This window comes from Capricornis sumatraensis, chromosome X, assembly GCF_032405125.1.
Source record: "Capricornis sumatraensis isolate serow.1 chromosome X, serow.2, whole genome shotgun sequence".
Classification (NCBI taxonomy): Eukaryota; Metazoa; Chordata; class Mammalia; order Artiodactyla; family Bovidae; genus Capricornis; species Capricornis sumatraensis.
The window spans coordinates 126,183,956-126,201,886 of record NC_091092.1 but is presented as its reverse complement, the minus strand read 5'-3'; the positions used below and the strand labels follow the sequence as shown (position 1 = coordinate 126,201,886).

Genomic DNA, 17,931 nt, shown 5'->3' with positions numbered 1-17,931 from the left:
AAAGGAATGCATCCATTTTTAATAAAGGGAGGATTATGAATGTTACCCAAGGGCTTATGATTTCTTTCCCAAAGAAAGTATTCAAGTGGAACAGACACCAACCTTCTCTGCATTAACACACACGTATCAGCAGGCTTCTGCAGGCCTGAGCTTCTAGGCTGAGAACAAACCCCTTGTACCTCCAAGACCAACCCTGCCAGCTCTGGAGCCCATGGCTGTGTCCCAGAGCTGGGAGCAGGGCAGCTTTACATGGCAGTGTTTGAGAAAGAAAGATGCTGTAAAACCACTTAGACCATTGTGTCTGTGGGCCCTGCAGTTCGTAAGTCTTCATAGTCACCAGCCTCTAAGTAGGTTCAAGGCCCATGGAAGTAGTTTTCAGCTCTTAGCCCTGTTCCGAGTTGTAGAAGAGGCTGGGAGAATTATACCTCCATCTCTAGCTCCCCAACTCGTACAAACATTAGCAACATTTTCAAGGCACTGAAGGGGATGCCTGGGAATACAGAGGTGACCCCAGTTACTCAGAATACAGGTGCATCGATTTTACCGCATGTTGCTTCACTGTGCCTCACAGATACAGCATATTTTTCAAACTGAAGGTGTGTGGCAATCCTGCCTCAAGCAAGTCTATCGACACCATTTTCCCAATGGTATTTGCTCACTTTATGTCTCTGTGTGACATTTTGGTAATTTTTGAATATTTCAAACTTTTTCAGTAGTATCATATTTGTTATACCGATCTCTGGTGATCTTTGATGTTACTACTATGACCCAAAAGCTCACATGATGGTGAGCATTTTTTTTTAGCAATTTAAGACATCATACTATTGCATACTTAATAGACTACAGGATAGTATAAACATAACTTTCATATGTACTGCAAATTGAAAAATCACTGTAACTCACTTTATTGCAATATTTGCTTTAGTGCAGTGGTCTAGAACCCAACCTGCAATGTCTCTGAGACATGCCTGTAGTTCCTACATCACTGTTGAAGTTTTCCCTCTCAACTGTACCCAGGAGGGGAACAACAGATTCACCAAGTCTAAAATCTACTTCAGGGTATAAGCAGCAAGACAGGAAAGGTTCATTTAAGGGTTGCTACAGTTTTTCACATCCAATTGCCCTTTGTTACCCAAACCTCAGTCAGACGTACACCGGAGGGGACTTTCCCAGTGGTCTAGTGGCTAAGACTCTGTGCTTCCAATGTATGAGGCCCGGGCCAGGGAACTAGATTCCACATGCCACAGCTAAGAGTTCGCATGCTGCCACTAAGATCCTGCATGCCACAACGAAGACTGAAGATCCCAGTGCCACAACTAGGACATGGTACAGCCAAATAAATAAATTTTTTAAAAAGCCCGCTGGAGAGGCAAGTGTGAAGGAAAAGGGAAGCATGGGGGAGGGCGAGGCTCACAGGCAAACGGGTACTTGTGTTTGGGTACTTCATTGTTTCAAGAGCTGTTTTGCCATTCTTTCCAGAAAGAAACATGGTTACAAGTTGAGCTCTAAGGAAAGGCCCACATCTCAAGATCACTCAAATTTTTGTCAAAACTTCATACTTGGTAGTTTCTATGTTTCTGGGAATGTATCCATTTCCTCTAGTTTGGCCAATGTGTTGGCATATAATTGCTCATAATAGTCTCTCCAGTTCAGCTCAGTTCAGTTCAGTTGCTCAGTCCTGTCAGACTCTTTGCAACCCCATGAATCGCAGCACGCCAGGCCTCCCTGTCCATCACCAACTCCCGGAGTTCACTCAGACTCATGTGCATCTTATGATCATCTATATTTCTGTTGTATCAGTTGTAACTTCTCTTTCACTTCTGATTTATTTATTGGAGTTCTTTTTGCTGGGTGAGTCTAGCTAAAGAGCTGTGTTTTATCTTTCCAAAAACCAGGTCTGAGCTCCTTTGATCTTCTCTATTGTCTTTTTAGACTCTACTTCATTTATTGCTGGTGATCTTTGTTATTTCTTTTCTTCTACTAACTCTGGAAATAGCTTATGCTTTTTCTTGTTCCTTGAAGGCCTTATGCTAAGTGAAATAAGAGAAACAATGCACAGCACAGTGAATATAATTAATAACACTGTGTTTTCAAAAATTGCTAGGAGAGTAGATCTTAAATGTTTTCATCACAAGAAAAATACTGTAATTATGTATAGTAATGGATGTTAAATAAACTCACTGGAGAGATCTTTTTGCAACATATATATATATATATTATATACACACACACATATCTCTCAAATCATTTTGCTGTACACCTAACATAGTACAGTTATATGTCAATCATGTCTCAATTTAAAAAATTTATTCAGAAATAATTAAATGAGAATTTCAATAACAGTCATTTCTCCTACCTATGAGAGATAGGGGGAAATATTTTAGAAATTTTTTTAAGCTAGAAAACCATCAAGATACTTTTAAAAAAGTTTTTACATTTAGATATAATTCATTTAAATGTACAGGTCTTAATGGTACAAGTCAAACAGTTGTGATAAATGCATGCACACACCCATGTAATCCATACTTCTATTACCATACAGAGCATTTCTATTGCTCCAAAAAATTTGTGTTCCTTCCTAGTCAATCTGCCTCCAAGCAAACACTAATCTGACTTCTATCACCTATGATTGGTTTTGCCTTTTCTAAGAACTTTATGTAAATGTGCTAAGACATGGTTTTACCTTTTGAATACTGCTGAAAAAATACAGATTGTTTCTAGAAAACATTTTTTCTATTTGTGGAATTGGTGGGGAAAAATATTTTTGAGGGAACCACTTTCTGAAGCCATAAATACCTGCATTATTTTCTATTTTCATTGCTTTAAATAACCATACTTATTGATCTGGGAACATGGAAAGCTGGTTGTGCCAACTATAAACAAGTGTTATCTAGGTTCTAAATGCCCAAGTCAACATTTTCCCCAAATTGCTACGTCTCTTTGTCTGATTAGCTCTCTGGGCAGGACCATACCGAGAGGAAGTTGATTTTTATCCCCTCCCCTTATTCTTCTGAGAACAAGCCTATTCCACATGAGAGGGGTCCCTCAAAAGAAAAACCTATAGGGTAATGACTTAAGAAAATACATATGATACATATTCAAGACTTAAGCAAATGCTATCCAATGAGAGAGAGAGCAATATATACACAGTTTTCCTGACAGTGGCAAGGGTTTCTGGTACAGCTCTTACAGACACCCTTCAGCAATGCTTGAAAGTCCTATCCTTTCAACCTACATATCAGATCCTGTTAACAGCAACTTCAGTCAAGTTACTTAACCTCTCTGAGCCTCAGTTTCCTCAGCTACAAAATACAAATACTGATCACACCTTCCAGACACTGATTTCTGTGATGACCAAATGAAATATCATGTATCACAGTGCCCTGGCATGTGGTAAACACCCTATAAACATCAGCTTCCCCATCCCATCCTACTGCCCTTCTCTGAAAGTGAAGAATGAAGGGTGGGGAACCTCTTGCCAGGGGAGCAGGGGCAAGTCTGGCTCTTACATTTGTAAATAAAGCTTTATTGGAACACACACACACAGACTGGCTACAGGCTAGTCTAGACTGCACTGACCAGTCCACTCCACTCCAGACAGAAATGTCACAACTGTGTACTTAAAAATGCCTACCAGGGATTTAGCCTGCTAGCTTTCCTTCTGGAAAGTGAAGTCCCATTAACTTCACAAGAACTTTTGTCCTCCCTGCAGACCACTGACTGCTCTCCAGCCAGGAGGCAGAAGCACTTTCCTGAGTGACCTTCACTTTGCCAGCCCCACTCATCCCTGGACCGCCCCACACTCTGCATTTCTCCTCTGGCCACACTGCAGAGACCCATCCGGGCTGAGCCGGTAACTTTGGACAGAAGTGCTGTTCCCCTCACCAAGGATCAGGGCCATGTCCACCCAGACCTGCTTCAGTTCACTGCTCTTCCTGCCAGCACACAATATGGTTAAAGAGTACAAAGTACGTAGGTTTGAAGACAAAAGGCTAGTGGTGAGAAGAAATATGATCGTAATTTGAAGGTTTAAAAACATGGTGCCAAATTAGGTATAGAAAAGACAACTAAAAGTTTGGGAGGTGAGGGAGTGTAGAATTTTAGAAGAATTATTAACCCTCATTGCTTCCCTTAAGTTGTCCTCAATCCACTTCAAGGAAACCAGTGGTGGGACTTCCCTGGTGGTCCAATATTTAAGACTCTGTGCTTCCAATGCAAGGGGCCCAGGTTCGATCCTTGGTTGGGGAACTAGGATCCTATATGCCACGTAGTGTAGCACTCTTACTTCCAAAAAGTTTAAAGAAACCAGTGGGAATAGTAGAGGATGCATCATGGATGCAGAGAAGGCGGAGCTCAAACCAACAAACACATAGTTTAGGAAAACGCCCTGGCCCTAAGAGGCAGATGAATATACATTTTTAAGCTAAGATTACACGTTGAGATATAAGTATATCATTTTTTAGGATTCTCTACCTGCTTCAACTGTTCTCAAGAACTGGTCCATATATTCAAAATCCTAGGAATTGTCTCTTGGGGACAGGTGGGGAGCTGTTTGTATAGCTTTGTAACACTGCAGAATTAATCTATGAATCAATTTATCAATAAAAATATAATCTATATGCACATACACAATACGTTATCTTTCTCTTGACAAACAGATTGATACTATAGTATTGCAAAGCTGTAACTATGGTCTTATCATAACCTGCTCCTGTGATTTAAGGGATTTTGTTTATTTGGGATTTTTATTTTGTTTTTAGTCTTCAGTGGCATTAGACAGTAGCAATCTACTGGCATTTATATAACATCTGTTATCAGAGAAAAGGACAGACTATACGATACAGGGATAATGGCCCAGAATCTGCAATATTAGAATAAACTTCAAAAGTAGGGAAATTAACTTTTGGTGATATAATTTTAAAATATGGATTAAAAGGTAAACGTTTATGCTTTGTTTTACAGAAATAGCAGAGGCTACCCAGTTAGTTTTCCTTTTTCCTACTTGAGGCAAGCCCAGGATGAAGCCTAGCACTGAACAAGCATGGATGGTAAAGAGGCTGGGCCCAGAGGGTGGTGAAGCTCTTCTTCCAGGAAAGGAGAACACCAGCCCTGTAATGATTCCTCTCCCTTAGCGATCCTCACTTGGTTCCCCTGGAGTCAACAGACAGATGAGACTCAGCAATAATTCCAGAAATTTATTAAGAACTTTTATCTTGATTTGTATTTCTTACAGTATTATTACAACATTAAAGGGAAAACCATCTTCTATGGCAGAACCACTTTCAATCCTGGGGCCCTTTCTGTCTTTGATCACATGCATTGAGATAGACTTCAGACAATTATATTTAACTGTTCCTAGTGAATGTTATTTAACTGTTCCTAGTGAATGTAATTTTGTGACTGATCTGTTCATTTTGAAAAAAAACTTTTCATACTTCCATGTATTAGCAAGCATTTATTAAAGTATGTGTTAGGTTTCAGGCACTATTCCACGTACTATGAATATAAAGATAGATAAAAACCAGATCCCAGCTGCTGAAAAGCTCTCAGGTTAGTGGAATATAACAGATAATTACAATGCACAGTATTGTAATAAATATAAAGGCTTCTGTATTTACCATCTTAAAGGCTTCACAATCTTCTAGCTGGATAATATACTTTAATTCACACAACTATTCCCTTTCTTGATGATTTTTTTCATTATCACAAGCATTGCTGCAATTAACATGTTTAACATATTTTTTTTTCTGTAACCATTTTCCATGAATAAATTTCTAGGAGTAAAATTACTGAGTCAAAGGGTATTAATTCAGATTTTTATAGCTCTTGAAGCACCTTGCTAAACAGCATCAAACAAGGATCATAAAGATATACAAATTCACCAGTTCTTCTAATCACTGCCAAGTCTCACCACTAAATATTTTTTTAGGATTTTCGAAAGGAGGTACCCAATCAAATTGTCTTAATTTGATTAATTAGTAACAGGTTAAAACACTTTCTCATGGTTCAGATTTTTATTTCCACTTGTGGGATATGTGTTTATAGCATTTCTATCCTTTATCATTCTTATAATAGCTTCCTAATATATTTTCATATGTTACATATATAAAATTTTTTCAAATTTTTTCCTGCTTGTTGTCCTCTTTGTTTAGCTAAACTCACTTCAAATCATACCAAAATTTTAACTCTTGTTTTTTTTATTATTAGTCACAGTCGTTTATTTTTTCCCTGGAATTTCTTCCCTGGTTTCAGTCTTAAGAACTGTGTCCTTCTACCACTGGCACAAATGTTCTACTCCGCTGTCCATTCATTTTGCACTCATTCAGCTTTCAGTAAATATCTCCTATGTGTTGTGCTTGGCACCAGGAATAAACCATGATGAACGACATACTAATTCAAATGATCCAAAACTGGGAAACTGGCAAAAAGCGAGTTACTGCATGTCCTTCAACACTGGGAACCACACTGATTGATTCTCTAGGGACAAGTATCTTTGCTTGACACACTGTTTACTTTTTATGAGGAGAGTTTACAACTGTGTTAGTGCAGATGCTAACTGCTAGAAGACCAAGAACAAAGTGAATGAGTCTTGTCAGATAACCATGAAAATAACCTTTGACCAGCAGGGAAAAAGAGATTCATCCCCTAGAAAAGATGACCTCAGAGGTTTGTCTCACTGCCCTGTAGGACACGACATAGTTTCGCATCTACCTTAGCAATCTTACTCAAGCTTTTTTCTCTTTCAATCATTTATAAACACTTTGCTCTTTCACCATTCTCTCTGAGTCAGCCTTACCATCTTGCAGATGCCCTCATTAATGAGTTAAATAAAGCTTTGATGCGCGCTCCCTTTATGTTTATATGAGAGTCCAGAAATCTGTCTGCTGGCATCAGCCCTGCCACTCCCACCCACGTCATACTTCACTTAACCTCCTCCTTGACTTCTGGCTTCCTAGTTTTTTTTTTTTTTAATAAATCATGGGTTTCTGTAACATTGAATGGTATGCAGGAAATGAAAGCAATTGGAAAACTATCACTATACACAGATACCTATGTTGAATCAGGATGAATGATCAGATTCTAAGTGTGAAGCCCAGGATGTTCCCGGCCTGAGGGAGTGGAGCCCCCAAATCCCGTGCCAGGGTCTGGTGCCCACCTCACCAGCAGGCCTGGCTGCAAGCATCTGGGACCACTCAGGGACAAGGTAACGTAGGGCAGTGAGGAACAAAGGTCTCCAGCCAGGTGGACCTAGCTTCAACCCTCAGCCCCTGCCTCTTCTGGGGTCTCTCACGCCTCTTTCTTTATCTACAAAACTAAAGTGGTTATGAATAGTCAATGGACCAATGTGTAAAGAACCTTGTCATGCCCATTACATACTAGGTCTTCTATCAATGTCACCTCTTTCCTTCCCTCTGAATCCACAGTGCTCCCCATGACCAATACCGAATCCATCCTTTAAGGTGGACACGGTCACTCTGGATACCAAGCGTCTATGAGCACTTGAAGCAGAGGAGGAAAGCTATGCTACTGGGTTGGCGTTAGCTCGCGCACAGTGAAGAAGATCACAGTTTTAAATGGTCCACATCTGCCCTCAGCGGGCTGGGAGACACACCTCTCTAGAGGCGTCTCTTCTGGAAGACTCAACCGGATGATTTCCCCGGCCTCTTGAGTCCTAACACCCCCCACAGCAAGGCCAACTAGCCACAGGTGGGTTCTGACAGCCCGTGAGAGGCCCTGCACCCGCCCGCCTGGCACACGTACCTCTCCAACCACCTCTATGATGTCGCCGACTTTCAGCTCGAGCTCATCATCGTTCTGCGGCAGGTAGCTGAATGCTACCTGGCACCGACGCCTCCGTCGCTCGCCTGCATGGGAAAAGGAAAACATTCAGATCCAGCTCTGGTCTCAAAAATCGATTTTAAAGAGAGGCATCCTAGGCATGCAGGCAAATTAAGCTGACTTGTCTCAAATATGCTCTCTGGGACATGGCTAGAGGCATGGCAGCTCTGGTCTCTGGGAGAGAGGCAGGAGAAAGCAGAGCAATGCTGCTTGGTCTTTGAAAAGCTGCTGGGTCAGAAAGGCATGGATATGAGAAACCGATCTGGTGGTGCAGAAGGCAAAAGCCCACCCCGAAGCGCTGGAGCACAGTGTTGCCTTAAACGGTTTTCCATGGACAGGGCTTTGTATTTGCTGCTGGTGACTTTTAATGAAAGCTGATGTGATACAGTGGAGGGAAAAGAATGGTCTGCTTCTAATGCTAGCGAGGCAGAGGAAATTCTTCCCAAATGTGCAAAGGAAAAGATAAAGTATTCTGGCCTTTCTCTCACTAATCATCACCCTTTTAACATGCTGGAACTCAGGCTGATAAGCAAAGGCTGATTAGATTTCAGCCTACTCTTGGTACCATTCCAAATGCCCCACAGGGGATCAGCAAATCCACTTCGGTCCTCTTCTCTCTGTCCCAGGGGAGCCATTAGCAGGATCCCTGGCTGCTTACACAGAACCAATCCAGGAACATCAAGAGAAAAGCCAGGGCCACACTTTGCTTGACTGAAGGACACTCAAAGTCACAGCATCTCACTCCCCCAGTGTGGCCCCACTGGGAGGTCCTGGTTCAAAGCTGTTCAAATCCGGATGCAACTATCCACGCCATAGACATGCACTGTGGGGAGACAGAACATGCATATGGTGTGTGTGATGGGGCTTAAGGGGCAGAGACAGACAGCAGAGGAGGCCCAAGCTGCAAAGACGTGGACCGGAGAGGGGGACTGAGACCAGCATTGCTCAGAAGCTTATCGCTCAAGGCTGACCACCTCACCTCATTCCTTCCTGCTGCCACATGGCCTTGAACACCACAGGGATCAACGACTTCAAGGCCACACATTTAGAAGTGCTTACATTATTTTTGGGTACTGTTTACAGGGACTCCTTTCCTTTTCTAATCTTCCCTGAAACAGCCAGTTCCCACAGGAGTGACCACTGGCCGCACTGAGACCCCCATGCAGTGTGATGTCATACAGAGGGGAGGCCTTGGCTACATCTGATGTGCTGATTGATATTTATCCCAAGCCAGTGGCCTAGTTTTCTCTGTTCCATTTTTTTTCTGCCCGAACCTCACGAGGGAAGAACAGAACTGAACAAAGGGAAGAGGGCAGAAGTTGAGCACCAGCATGTCACCTAACCACGACTTTGGTGGTGACACGAAAATACTTCACCCCCTTGTGAGAAACCACAAGCTGCCTGGTCTCCGTAAGAACCAATACGTGGCTCTCAAGCTGGTTCCCACACTGTCTGTGGACAGAGGAGGGCAGCCCCAGCTCTCCTAGGAACAGAGGGCTCACCCAAATGGCTCTTCCCAGGCGGGAAGTCCACAAGAGTCATCTTGAGGACAAAGAACTCCACTGCTGTGACTCCCTTGATGGAGCAGTGGTTAGGAATCTATCTGCTTGCCAATGCAGGGGACACAGGTTCGATCCCTGGTCTGGGAAGATCTCACATGCTTCAGAGCAACTAAGCTCATACACCACAACTACTGAGCCTGTGCTCTAGAGCCCATGCGCCACAACAGGAGAACCCACCACAATGAGAAGCCTGCGCATCGCAACTAGACAGTAGCTCCTGCTCGCCGCAACTAGCAAAAAGCCCATGCGGCAACGAAAAGCCAGCACAGCCAGAAATAAATCGAATTAAACAGTTTAAAAAAGAACTCCACTGCTTCCCCTGGCTTCCAACACAAAGGAAGGAGATCAAGCCCTCCAGAATAAAGGATACAGATTTTCATTCGAGCCACGAGTCCAGATGACCAAGCGATCATGGCATTACCTCCTCCTCCCTGCGCCTCCGCTGCCCCATCTACACCTCGTAAGGCGAGCTTCTATAATCTTTAAGAGCTATACTTGTTCATGTTATGTTCAAAACAAACTCTGCAGACAGAAAATTGAGCATGAAACAAGTAAATATGACAAATGTCTGACACCTCACACTCATAACCACAGAGGTCACCTAAGTTCTGACCAAAATGACTTTAAAATAACATCTGAATACCTATTGCTAGCTGAAGTCATAAAACTCAGTTATATGTAAATTAGTACCTTCACAGAATCCTTTGTAAAAAGTAGCATCTAACCCAGTGCTACATAAAGGGCAAAGGAGAGACAAGACTAACCCAGCAATCAGGACCTAGAACAGAACAGTATTTCTCTAGAAGCAAATGTTTCCATCGGACGTCTGTAGAGCCCTGCCTGGAATCAGAAAGAAAAGCACACGAACTAATCTCTCTCTGCCAGGCTACTCAATATTTCTTAAAAGCTTCTAAGGTTATTCAACTGGTGGCACAAAGATCTATAAAGCACACTGCCAACATACAAGACCAAGAAAAGTGAGCCTGAAACAACGACCCCCTCAGACACTGGGATTGTTTCTGATCTTTTCTAAAGCGCCTCTGCCGCCCATCACCCTAACTCACCCTACCAATCACAGCAGTGAAAAAGAAAAGAGCCAGAATGAGCAACCATCTTGGAAATGAAGCAGCTGGGGCTCAGTGACTTACCCAAGGTCACCAAGCTAGCAAGTGGCAGTGTCTCCCTGCCCTGAGTTCAGAGTTCTCGCTCTAATGCTGGATGAACCAATTCAGGTCACATCTCGGCTCAAGTTCCCTGCAATCTGTACTTAACTGCTTCCCACAACATTGCATAACACAGCCTGAGGGCTTCTCCACAGCTTTCTCATTACAGATAACTCCTCATTCCTCAACCTCTGCAAATTACTGTTTCAATCTTGTTCGCCAGATCCACCCAACCTAAAACTCAGCTCGGGGGGAACATCTGACATTCGGAGGCACTTTATCTCAGTGGCTTCTGCCCATATCAAATTAAAGGAAATTTAAGAATGTCATTTGCCATGTTTTCCTTTCCCTGGCATTTCACTGATGTTCACTAGTTGGTCTTGACCTTCCTCGAAGAGGTATGCAGACAACAATGTCATCTCCTTTTAATAGCTAGTAGAAACTGGAGGGGAAATAATGTATGACTTGCCCAAGGCTGTCGTTTGGAATCCTTTCATTCAAGTTACCACCTCCACACTCACAGCCTGGTCCACAGGCAAGTTTTAATACACTTCTACTGCATGTGTGTTTTTTAACTCTTTATACATAACTGAAAGTAATGAACACAAGTTTTATGAACATATAAGCAAAGGTACGGGGGCACACAGCTTACTAAAAAATTATGACTAAGGCAGACTTCACAAGGCATACTTGACATGTCTCTACTTTACTGCCATATCATATGATGGCCACAAAATCCAAATGCATGAACAGGCACTCTTTTAGAGGAACACAGGCAAACACAGGTAGCAAGGCAGGTACCCTCAACTCCCTCACTAGATCTCATAACCACCTTCCATTCATGACCAGCTTTGCTTAATAAAATAGTAAAAGCTAACATTTATTGAGTACTTACTGTGTGCCAGAGACTACTAAGCAATTCATACGCACTAGCCCATTTAATCCTCTCACTGAACCTTGAGGGTACATCCTGAACCTTCCCTTTTACAGACAAGGAGACCAAGGAGGCACACAGAGACTATTTTACCAGAGGTCTCACAGCTAGAAAGTGCTAGAAGGGCCTGGGATTTTGAATCAGGATATGCAACTCCAGAGACTGCCTCCCCTGTCTGACTGTTCTTAAGAAGAATTCCCGTCCATGAGTCTCGAGATTGCAGAAAGGACTCACTGGACTAACATGGTACATGCTTAAGATGTGAAACCAGGAAGTGACAAACCATGAATCAGGAGCATTTCCTTACAGCTGCTGAGAACTGGGGCCCATATTTTAATGAAATAAAACTGGTTGGATGGGGAGGAAATGTCATATATTCACACTCTCTAAAAAGGAAATAGAAACTACAAAAGGTGCCAAGACCAAGTGTCAGAAACAGCACACACATCTATATTTTAGGGCTTTCCAGGGTCTTATGACATGAGAAAACTTTACTAGGTCAGTTCATTCAATGACCACAAAAATATAACAACAAACAGTGCAGTGGTTGAAAAAAGCCTTTGGGTCAACTGAAAACTTTCAATACTCATACAGCCTGTTTTTTTTTTTTTTTTTAATATGCCACATCCTCCTTGACAGAACAAGAGTAAAACTACCAGGGTTTAAATCACTTGATATTTTCAAGAAATTCACTAACTTAATCAAGGGAATCCTCACCACATGCCTAGAGAATGCAGCAGTATCCTGACACTGTTTTACAAAAGAGACAACATTTATAAAATCAAAGAGAAACATCATAAGAAGCCTCTAATTCTTAGGGTCACTTCTGGCATTTTCTCCAGATAAGGCCTGGGGTCCACCTGTATCAAAACTTTGGCATGCAGGGCAGACCAACAGAACTGTACTCTCTGAGGCTGAGTCCAAGGGCTTGCATTTAAACCTGACTCTGCAAGTGACACTGCCCACAAAAATGTAAACTTCAACAACGCATCAGAGCCACCAATTATAGGTGACCAAAGGAAAATATCTTGTGGGACCAAACACTCTCCCTGTGGAGGATGCTAATCAGTAGTCCCAATCTTGGCCATCCCCTGAAATCACCTGTTTCATAGTTTCAAGTTTTATGAAATTTCCCATAACTTCCTAAACAACAGCCCCTAAGGAACTAGGTCTCCAGAGAAAAATGACTTCTTCCAGGGCTGGAGCAAAGAAAATACAAAGTAAGACTGGAATATGTGGTTATGACAAAATGAATGAAGCACTCGAAGCCTTGACGGGTAATTTCAAAAGGACACAAGGATGAGCTTCATAGGGCTTCTACTGGCCAAATATGGGACAATGACACCATTTACTGAAGAATTCATTCATTTCAAAAAAGCTCATGAGCCCATCATGATACATTCACTAGGTAGCTAGGTTCATAGCTAGACAGATGGGTAAGATTAGACAGGTAAGGATGGGCCATGAGGGCAAAGCTCTCCTTTACAAAAGAATGTCAACAAATACATGTAGAAATGACAGGAACTGACAATCACTATCTTATAACCATCATGGCAACAAGTGATTCTGACAATAATCAATGGTCTCTACAACCATGGGGTGAAATCTTGTTGGGGATTAGGAGGATATCCTTGTAGCTCAGATGGTAAAGAATCTGCCTGCAATGCAGGAGACATGGGTTTGATCCCTGGGTCAGGAAGATCCTCTGGAGAAGGGACTGGCAATCCACTCCAGTATTCTTGCCTGGAGAATCCCACGGATAGAGGAACCTGACGGGCTACAGTTCGTGGGGTCGCAAAGAGTTGGACACGACTAGGTGACTAACCCACTAGAGAGTCTCAAGGTATCTCCCCCAAGATTCATTGATTATGAAAAGAAATAGTCACCACAGTATGGAGGAACCTGGAAGACAAGGTCTCAAAGTCCCTGTCATCAGCGATGGGACTAATTGACACCAGGTGCTGCCTCCTTATGTGATATGCTAAGAAGGGCTTAAGACTGCTTATAGAATGCTCCCGCTCAAAATGTTTAAATGAAATCTGACAGTGAAGAAACATGCAAATTCAAATCCTGTAAATCCAAAATGAGGGACAGTTGACAAAAGTGACCTAGTTTTATTTTTTTTTAATCTTTTCAAATTCAATATCACATAAAACTTTTTAAAGGGTTAGAGGACTGTTCTAGACTTTGAAACAGTAAAGAGATTAACAACTAAATATAATGCAATTCTTAACTGGATTCAGGGTTTCTTTTAAAGGTTATGAAGGACATTATTGGAAGAAATGGGGAAGTTTGGAAATGGACTAATAGTAGATAATAGCATTACATTAATGCTACATTCCCTGAGTGTTAATTCTACTGCAATTACATAGGAGGAAGTCCTTGTTCTGAAGTATTTAGAGATGAAGTGTCTTGATATTTGTAATGTACTTTCAAATTGTTTAAGGAAAAAATGAAGGATGTGCACATGTATGTATATATATTTACATATAGACAAATATGAATGCACACAGACATATAGTGAGAGAAAGAGAGAAAGCCAATGTGGCAATGTTAACAAAAGGTGAATCTAAATGGATGTTCACTGTACTATTGTTACAACTTTCCTGTACATTTGAAATTTTTCTAAATAAAATATTTAGGCGGAAAAGAAAAAAAAAAAAAAAAGGATGCCTGGGCCCCAACCCTAGATTCTCTGAAGTCACTGGTCTGGGGTGCAGCCTGGGCATGTGAATTTCAGGAACTCCCCAGGTGATTCTAACATACAGCCAGGATCTAGAGACATCTAGACAGGTCAATTGTCAAAAAATAAATGGGGGATTCCCTGGTGGTCCAGTGGATAAGAATCCACCTGCCAATGCAGGGGACACAGGTTCAATCTCTGGTCTGGGAAGACCCCACATGCACAGAGCAACTATGTCTACGCCCCACAACTACTGGCCCTATGTTCTAGAGCTGGAAGCCACAACAAGAGAATGCACAACAATGAGAAGCCCACGCAATGAAGAATAGCCCGTGCTCGGCACAACTAGAGAAAAGCCCATGCAAAGCGATGAAGACCCTGGGCAACCGAAGAGAAACTATTTTAAAAAATCAGTGGGACTCTTCCAGACCATGCTCTTTAGGTCCTATATTCAGTTTCTCCCAAAAGGACAAAAAAAATTGTACTTATTTGGCAATGTCATCTAACACATAACCCAGGTGAACGCTGCTGTGCTGGGTTTCTATTTCACAGGCCTTTGGGACCGTTGTACTAAGCAGTTCCTAGCTCTGGAAATGTGCTCCTGGGGGCCGAGGGATGGAAAAGAAGGTAGTCTCTCCTATAATTAATTAGTGAACACTGCCAGGGTTGCAGCAATTCCCTAAGTTACTGAGCAGAATTCTGGATTCTTGAAGAAGCTGGTTTTTTATTCAGAAACATCAATTTATGCAAGGGGTCAGGTTTACTATTTTAGGACAGAAAAACAATACAAAGTGAAATAAATGAAAGTGGAGAATCACCCATTTTACTCAGGACACCCAGTGGATTCTGGATGCAAGGGAAGAGAAAACTGAATGACTGACTTTGTGGACCCAGCATCAAACCCTGTCCTGGAAAAATTCCCATGCATGCCCCTGTTTCCAGTGGAATGTAACTCAGAGGAAGAGAAGGCTACTTCAGAGGCTGATGGCATGCCAGCAGAAAAGGAACTCATAGGTCTTTCTTTACAAATGACTCTTGGCTGTGGCTGGACTGTCGCAGCGGAAATGTACAATATTTAATCAGCCAGCCCTGTTTGGTCCCTGGAGATGAGCCTGCTTGATCCTCAAAGGGATATGTATAATCAACATCTTTGCATGGCAGAAAACAGAAAATCCAATTGCCTACTCCTTCAAAGGCAAGGTTCATCCGAAAAGAGGTTAGAGCTAAGCCAGTGCTCATTTGCTCCCAAATCTCACCAGAATGCAGGAGGGAAGTGCAGAACCAAGAGGGAACCAGTGAGTAGGGCCTCTGGGCCACAGAGACAGGGTTGGGAGGTGAAGTCAAAAGCCACATAAGGAAAATCAACTGCATCTTAGCAGAGATGAAGGAAATAAACACTGACTAGGTATCTGCTATGTGCCAAGAACTCTGCTAGGTACGTCATATGTATCCCCTCAAGTCCTCGCACCAACACTATGAGGATCAGGGTGTTGGCCCCATCTTGATGGATGGGCACAGAATGCCTGGATGACTGTACGAGGCCCATGAGTAAAATAAGCTGTGGTCTGCAGGCCTCTTCTTCCACCGACCCCAGATAATACCAGGAAGGCAGATCAGGAGTGTATTTCTGGGGGGCTTTGTACATCAAGCAAAGGATGAGAAGTTTTATTTTGTGAGATCCTGCCCAGAGAAGTGACCAGAATGTGTGAGAAGGACAGTGATCTGGGAAGAAGTGCCTGGTACCAGGGGTATGCAGGACAGCTTGGGGGAAGGAGCCTAGAAGCAAACAGAGAGCCCAACAGAACACAAAGAGAGAAAGTCTGAAAAACACGCAGAATCAGATATGCAGGGAAGGAAAGGAAGGATGATACCACCGTATCATCATCAGGTGATATGTGTGTCTCTGTTGACCCCTCTGGAGGCCAATGACCCTTTCTTGTTCGTCTTTGATCTCCAGTACCTAGCTCAGTGTCTATTCAAGCAGACACACAATTCATTCTTAATGAATGAATGAACTAATGAACTAGTCCACATTCTGTCTTTGAGTCGTCAGTTTTGTGAACACAAATTCCCAGTCAGAGGAGCACTGAAGCAGAATCAGAAAGGTAGAGGGAAAGAGTTAAAGACTCAACCTGATGTTAAGCAAGGCACCCACCAATGTGTGTTTAAAAGCCAATTCCAAAATGGTTAAGTTGGTATATTTTATGTTATGTACATTTTACCAATTTTAAAAAAAGCCAGTGGCATGGATGAGAAGATTCTGGTGACCCGTGTAGTCTTGCCACTGTGCTGAAGGTGTCTCACTCTCCACCAGTGTTGTAGTCTGAAGCATCTGTGATGTTAAACAGTGTCTGTGATAATCTGAACTGCTCTCTTCTTCCAAGTTTATGGTCAACTGTCAATTATACCTAATGGGAGAACAGGACTAGATCTGAACAAGAAATGATGTATATTTGATTTTAAATGTAGTCCTCTTTAAGATAGGAAATACTTGTTTTCAGTAGGCAGAGATATATGTGTAAGCACGTCCAGGGCAGCATTGCTTCTAACATGTACAGAGACCCACACAGGAAACATCCTGAATGTCTTCTGTGAAGGAATAGCTCCATTAATCATGGTTTATCAAGGCCTTGGGAAATGCAGCAGCCAATTAAACCAGACAAGCAGCTCTACGTGTACTGATGTGCAGTAGGTGCCCATTGTATATTAAAAGACCAAATTACATAATACCTGTACGATCCCAACACTGCAAACACACACACACACAGACCACCACCTCCCTCCCTCCTTAACCCCCATCGTGGACTCCTTTATTTACTGCTATTACCCAGAACCTATCAAGAGTATGGACTCAACAAATGCTTATTAATCAATAAATGGATTCATTCACTCAACTGATATGTGAGAGCCTAATATAATTAAATGAGTGAGAGAAGGACAGTGTGTGTGCATGAATACCCTTGTGTAGAAGATGGCATGGAAGGGGACACACACACTCTCTGCCATGAGGGTTCCTTCTCTATGTTCCCCTAAAACTATTGCTTCTCTCTAACACTGCCTGCATCCCACTGTATTTGCAATATCTTTGAGCATCAGTGTGTATGTTTTTCTCCATGCCTTCAGCTCTGACACCTCTCAGCTCTTTCATGCACACCTTTTTCAACAAATGCAACTCCTTTACCAACATCCATATGTGCCTCATGACGGTTCTGTGGATGCCATCTCATCATGAATGCCCACTCACCATCAATGTGTGAGTCCAGGTAGCAGGTATCTTGAAACAGGGGGAGGGACACAAATCCCTGATCTAGACCTTCCCTCAGGACTAAAATTTCAGAGTCTAATGCCCTGTTTAAAGAAGCCACTGAAAGCAGCCTTAAAGTTAGCCAATTAACGTATCATAAAACACACACACACACACACAATCTGAGATTCTACTGCCAGCATAATACAGAAAAGGGCCATCCATTTCACAAGCTGAGCTTCTGCAAATAGAAGCTACACATGGGTATTTTCAATGTTAACATTGTCACCTGATATTTCCATAGAATTCATAAAATACATTAATAATACAGGTGCGCAGGGCATGAAGAACTCCTCCAACCACAGTGGCCTCCACCTCAAACTGACTCATAAAAATAGTGTGAATTAGCTGTCCGAACCTAGACAGCATATTGAAAAGCAGAGACGTTACTCTGCCAACAAAGGTCCATCTAGTCAAGGCTATGGTTTTTCCAGTAGTCATGTATG

General features: G+C 42.4%; 1 protein-coding gene across 3 annotated transcripts in view; it reads right to left on the bottom strand.

Moving 5' to 3' along the window:
- SH3KBP1 (SH3 domain containing kinase binding protein 1) overlaps nt 1–17,931 on the bottom strand; it is a 331,624-nt gene that overhangs the window by 160,619 nt on the left and 153,074 nt on the right. For all 3 annotated transcript variants that reach the window (XM_068961995.1, XM_068961996.1, XM_068961997.1), the window contains exon 4: nt 7,762–7,865. In XM_068961995.1, the coding sequence (XP_068818096.1) occupies nt 7,762–7,865 (104 nt within the window). The remainder of the gene's footprint in view (nt 1–7,761; nt 7,866–17,931) is intronic.